At 48.8% G+C, this 6,253-nt stretch overlaps 1 protein-coding gene across 1 annotated transcript; it reads right to left on the reverse strand.

Annotated features, from left to right (window-relative positions):
- Nucleotides 1–358: 358 nt before the first annotated feature.
- Nucleotides 359–847, reverse strand: LOC147967879 (uncharacterized). Its single transcript, XM_087523297.1, has one exon. It carries the CDS (start codon nt 845–847, stop codon nt 359–361), a length of 489 nt encoding a protein of 162 aa, XP_087379423.1.
- Nucleotides 848–6,253: the final 5,406 nt, after the last annotated feature.

The raw sequence follows: 6,253 nt of genomic DNA on the forward strand, positions 1-6,253 counted from the left end.
TGGTTCGCGGGACGGACGGCCTCTCGCCATTAAAGACCACATTATTCCTGTGTTTCCAGATCATCCATATCCCAAGAAGGCACTTGGCTTTATGAGCACATCCACTGGTTGAGTTCCCGTCCTGCCTCAACGCTCATTGTTGTATTTGTTTGTTTTGCCTCGGTTCCAGGTCCACCCTCCTCGTTAGTCGGCCCATGCTCGACCAGATCTGCCTCGCGAATACACAATCCATCATCAGGTGCTGCATGGTTTCGTCGTGTTGGTTGCATAATGGACATGAATCCTGGTGGGGTAGTCCACGTCGAGCTAGTCTATCCGAAGTCCAGCATCTGTTTCTTAGCGCCAGCCAAGAGAAAAATCAGCATCGCCTTGGCGCCTTAGTCTGCCAGGAAAACGTAGCAGTCGGGGACACCTCTCTCCCCATGAATCTCGCCGCATACGCCGAACGGGCCGAGAACTCGCCGTTCTGTTCCCACATCCACCTCACTGTGTCTTCCATCTCATCCAACAGTTGCACCTCCGCTACTCTTGGCCAAAGATTCAGGAACTCATCTATAGCCTCCGGAGATAGGTCAGTGCCAACATCATGTGCCCAGCTGTTATTGTCTAGCGCCTCCGCCACCAACTTGTTTTGACGCACTCTCTTCGGGACTCGACTGTAGATGCGCGGGGCCAGCTCAGCCACCCGAAAGCCATCAATCCATCTATCTTCCCAAAAGAGTGTATTCATGCCGTTGCCGATCGATGTTCGTGCACCCGCTTGTACCAAGGCTTGCGAGTCAGTTGGCACGATGATAGTGAACTCTGCCAGGGCCTTTCCTTGTCTACCCTTTGAAGCCATGGCCATCACGCCCGTAGTGCTTTATTCAACCAAAACAGATTCAGAAGTCCCAAGCCTCCTGCCCATTTGGGTGTACAAACTTCGCTCCACGCGACCATACAAGACCCACCATGTGCATCCACTGGTAGAAAAAGGGCCTATAGTCCCGGTTCGTAAGGGCCTTTAGTCCCGGTTCAGGAACCGGGACTAAAGTGTCGGTACTAATACCTCCACCCTTTAGTCCCGGTTCAATCCAGAACCGGGACTAAAGGCCCTCCACGTGGGCAGTGCGCAGAGCCCAGTCAGGAGACCCTTTGGTCCCGGTTGGTGCCACCAACCGGGACCAAAGGGTCTCCTGACTGGGCTCTGCGCACTGCCCACGTGGAGACCCTTTGGTCCCGGTTGGTGGCACCAACCGGGACCAATAGGCATCCACGCGTCAGCACTTCTGTGGCTGGGGTTTTTGTTTTTTTTTGAAAGGGGGGGGGGGTTGGGGGTTTTAGGGGGTTAATTTAGGTGTTTCATATATTGTGTTAGCTAGTTATAATTAATAGAGAGAAGTGTCCTCTGTTATGTCTGTGCTTGGTCGACGCTACGTACTATACATACGTATATAGAGAGGACTAGACACGCTAGCTAGCTAGTAAGCAAACGAAGGAAACAGAAGATCATCATGAACATATATGCATATATACAGAGAGAAGTGATATCGACCACCTCTCCTTCTCCGAGAGATTGGTCGAACAACAAGTTCTCGTATATCTATCTGACACTACCGGCTACATATATACAGTAATTATCTCTTACAAATATAATCATACGGACTCAGGGTTAACATAGAATTCTCCGTCTTCAGGGATCACGTGGTCAAGAAAGAATGCCGCCAATTCCTCTTGAATTCCTCGCATGCGAGTTGGTGCTAGGAGTTCATCCCGCTTCCGAAACATCTAATTTAAAGAAGGGGGTCAATACATATATATATATGAATGAATGAAACTCAACACAAATGATGGTAATAAAATAAAATTGTGAATGTTGTTATTTACGTACTTCATATTGTTCGTCAGTGTAGCCCCGCTCACAGGTCGTGTGGCGGATGGACTCGCAAACATAGTAACCACAGAAATCATTCCCTTGTTGCTGCCACAACCACTTTACAAGAAATAGAGGTTAATCAAACTGATAAGCAAGAATGCCAAATGGTATTGATGAAACTAGCGCTTGAATGACTAGTAGATGCGCTTAAAATGCTACTATAGCTAGTACTTACTTTCGGGTGTCTAAATTGCAGCTCCTTCGGCAGTCCCAGAGCTTTTCTGGTGAATTTTCTCCAAACCCTGCCGGACAAAGAAAACAATTACTTGATATATCAGGAAATGAACAAAGTTGCTGATATGGTGGATAATGATCGATTTAACTTACTTCTCGAGTATTTGAGTCATGTCTGCATAGTCCTTGGGATCTTTTCGTCTTGAGTCTAAGACGGTTACTAGTCCTTGCTCAAGCTTAATATGTAGGAGAATATAGTGGAAACTGCACATGCATGCATAACTCATCAATTACATTACTATAACCTTGACTAATATATAAGGGAAACCGAATACGCACAAGACAGTAACACTCACTTGAAGTTGTAAGGAAAGAGTATTATATCTTTGTTTTGATTTATTATCAACGATTCTAGCATGCTGGCCTCGGTTTCTGCGGCATGAAATTTAACCTGAGTTGCATCTATGAGATTTGTGTTAATGAACCCAATATCACCGACTTGTCTTTTCTTCAATTCGATGATCTTCAATCTGCATAATATAGTGAGGATGATTATAAATACATGCAATGAAAGAGCTAAGCTATATAGAGAAACTTAATGACAGAAGTAGTACTACTTACAGACAGTAGCAGGTGACAGTTGCTTTATCGAGGGCCAATTGATTGAAGAACTGATAGAACTCCTCAAATGGAACAGGCAACAGATCAATTCCAACGAGGTCATGCTCCGGTTTAACTCTCGCATACAAAGTACTCCTCCCCCCAGAGTCTCTGCAGATTTTCATGTACCAATCATGCAATCTTCGCATCATCGTTGATAGAGATCTTTCATCTTTGACGAGAGGCTTCCCGTACTCGTATCTTTGTATCTGCACGTCCATGGGGTCATAATGTACTTCGTCGGGCAGGTAATCTGCAGGATTGCTATAACCGGGCACCATCCTCGGATCATTATCGACGTTGTGGCTAGGCACCTTGAGCGGGGGGCACGATTGCTTCGCTTGTTCGCCGAGCTGGGCAATTTGTTTCCCAGCTCGTCGTTGTTTCAGCCTTTGATCACTGACAGTACTTCCCGACCGCTCCGCTTCGGCAAATTCCTTTCCAATAATGCGGTCATAGTTTCCTTTCGGCGAATCAGACTTCGGTGTTTTTGTCAGGGCAGCCAGAGTGCGCTTCACTTTCACCCGATCTACCTTCTCCTCCGGAGGTGGATGTTTCTTTGCTTTCACCCCTTCAAAGAATTTCTTCACTTCTTCTCACGCGATCTCGGCGTTCTCCTCCTGGGTCCTCTCGTATGGTAACTTCTCTGGAGTCTTCACAGAAGGACCGAATCTGTATGTCCTCCCGCCTCTGGTTGTACTGCTAGACGCCGACCGAGCAGACGTAGCGGTTGTCTTCTTTACTTGCTTAAGCGGCGGAGGAGAAGGACTACGACGCGCCGGAGCAGCTGGAGCGGCGGCAGGTCTCTTCCGCCCTTGCTGACGAGGCGGAGAAGGAGGAGGCGGGCTGCTCGGGCACGTCGGCGCAGGCGGAGAAGGAGGCGGAGTGCCGCCGCGCGCCGGAGAAGGAGCCGGCCGAGGGCCCTGATCGTCACTCGCCGGAGGAGGAGGAGGCGGTGGAGGCGGAGTGCCCTGACTCGCCGGAGGAGGAGGAGGAGGCGGTGGCGTCCAGTTCGGAAGGTTGATGAGGTCCTTCCGCCATAGGCATGGAGTCTTCAGAGCAGACCCCAGCCGAGTCTCCCCTTCACCGGTAGGGTGGTCAAGCTGGAGGTCCTCAAATCCCTCCGTTATCTCATCCACCATCACCCTAGCATATCCTTCTGGAATCGGCCGGTAGTGAAAAGTTGCGCCGGGTTCAGTAGGATAAACAGAGCCAACAGCCGCCTTGACCTTCAAATTCATCCATTGCGTCATAAGGTGGCAATTTTGAGACTCCGTGATAGCATCCACGGGATAGCTGGCAGGAGCCGTCAAGGCATGCTCTAGCTGAAGCAGCTCGATGGAAGCCACGCTGCTTCTGTGCTGAGATGGCGAGGTAGCTTCGGGGGAGGCTTCGGCAGTACGTTTGCTGCGATTTGCTTCTCGTTCCTCTATCGCGTCCACCCTTGCTTGCAGCGCCTGCATTTGAGTCTGCTGCACTTTTTTCCTCCTCTCATGGGATTTGTAACCGCCTACGTCCGGAAACCCAACCTTCCACGGAACGGAGCCTGGCGTGCCTCGTGTCCGTCCAGGGTGCTCAGGATTCCCGAGGGCCATTGTGAGCTCGTCGTTCTCTCTGTCTGGAAAGAACGTCCCTTCCTGCGCTGCTTCGATATACTGCTTAAGCTTACTGACTCGTATGTCCATTTGATCGTTCGTCCAAATGCACTTCCCTGTTTTAGGGTCCAGGGTTCCGCCAGCCCCGAAGAACCAAGTCCGGCAACGGTCTGGCCAGTTATTTGTCTCTGGTTCGATCCCTTTATGAACCAGATCATTCTCACTCTTGGACCACTTAGGACGGGCTACGAGGTAGCCACCTGACCCCGTGCGATGGTGAAGCTTCTTCTTCGCAGCATTTTGCTTGTTTGTCGCCGACATCTTCTTACTCTTTTCTGATGTCTTGTGGGCCACAAATGCGGGCCAGTGATCTCTGATCTTCTCATATCTGGCCTTAAATTCTGGTGTCTCATTTTTTTCGACAAACTTATTCAGCTCTTTCTTCCACCTCCTGAATAGTTCTGCCATCCTCTTTAGAGCAAAAGACTTGATTAATTTCTCTTTAACTGGGTTCTCTGGATTATCCTCAGGCGGTAGGGTGAAATTTGACTTCAGCTCAGTCCAAAGATCATTTTTCTGCATATCATTGACATAAGACACCTCAGGGTCTTCTGTAGCTGGCTTAAACCATTGCTGGATGCTTATCGGGATCTTGTCCCTAACCAGAACCCCGCACTGAGCAACAAATGCGCTCTTTGTCCGGAGGGGTTCAATAGGTTGGCCGTCGGGCGCGATTGCTATGATCTCAAACTTTTCATCCGAGCTCAACTTTTTCTTCGGGCCTCGTCTCTTTACCGAAGTTGTGCTCGATTCGGAGGGCTAGAAAAAAGAACAAAGACTTAATTAATATGTGTACGTACCAAAACAATGAATGCATCAATCAGCTAGTCAGCATAGGCTTAACTAATATATATACCTGGCCGGACTCGGTTCGGTCACCGGAGCCGTCATCACGGTCTCCTTCTTGCACCGGCATTGGGTCACCGGAGCCGTCCTCATGTTCTTCTTCTTGCACCGGCATTAGGTCACCGTAGCCAGCTTGTTCACCCTGTCCTTCCAGACCATCGGTTTCGTTGAGAAACAACGAGATGGCATCACTTCCTTCTGCGATTATGTCCCTCAACAACGCTTCTTTTGTTGCTTCGTCTAGGGCGGTGTCCATAGTTTCTACAAATATTTACAACATGGCAATTATTACTCAAACATGATAGATGGATATATTAGTGCCAAACGTAGAACTAGCTACCTAATCATAGTAAGCTATCGGGAGGGGGTATATATCGACAACGACGACACTACATCTATGTCCCTCGACGACCCTCGTTCCCGATAAAAAAAAGAGGAAGAAGAAGAAAAATAAGAGGAGAAGAAAGAATAGAGGAGAAGATCTCCTCTATTCTTTCTTCTCCTCTTTTTTTCTTCTTCCTCTTCTTTTTTTATCCTCTTCTTCCTCTCATGTTCGATAGGATCGCCGAGGGGTCGGGAGGTTGCGTGGTGTCTCAGGATTCAACAAAACCATGTCTTCATCATTAGGCGAAAGTAACATGTGCATGATGGTACGAAGCTCTTCAAAGTTGTTCTGGAACGGACTCCCAGATAGGATAATCCGCCTTTTGGTACAAAGTTCGGCAAGAGCCTTCCGAATATCGCTATTTGGAAGGCCTTTGCTGAATTGGTACCAAAAGGCGGATTATTCTATCCGGGACTCCATTCCAAAACAACTTTGCAGAACTTCGTAGCAACATGCCCTGGTTACTTCCGGCTAATGATGAAGGCATGGATTTTTTCAATACTTTGACACTAGGAAACCTCTCTCGACCCCTCGGCGATCCTCGGCCCCTCGAACCCTCGACGACCCTGGAACCCTCGACCCCTGGACGACCCTCTTCTTCCTCTCATGTTCGAGAGG

The sequence above is a fragment of the Triticum urartu genome, chromosome 5A (assembly GCF_056163025.1).
Source record: "Triticum urartu cultivar PI428250 chromosome 5A, HENAU_Tu73, whole genome shotgun sequence".
NCBI classification, from domain to species: Eukaryota; Viridiplantae; Streptophyta; class Magnoliopsida; order Poales; family Poaceae; genus Triticum; species Triticum urartu.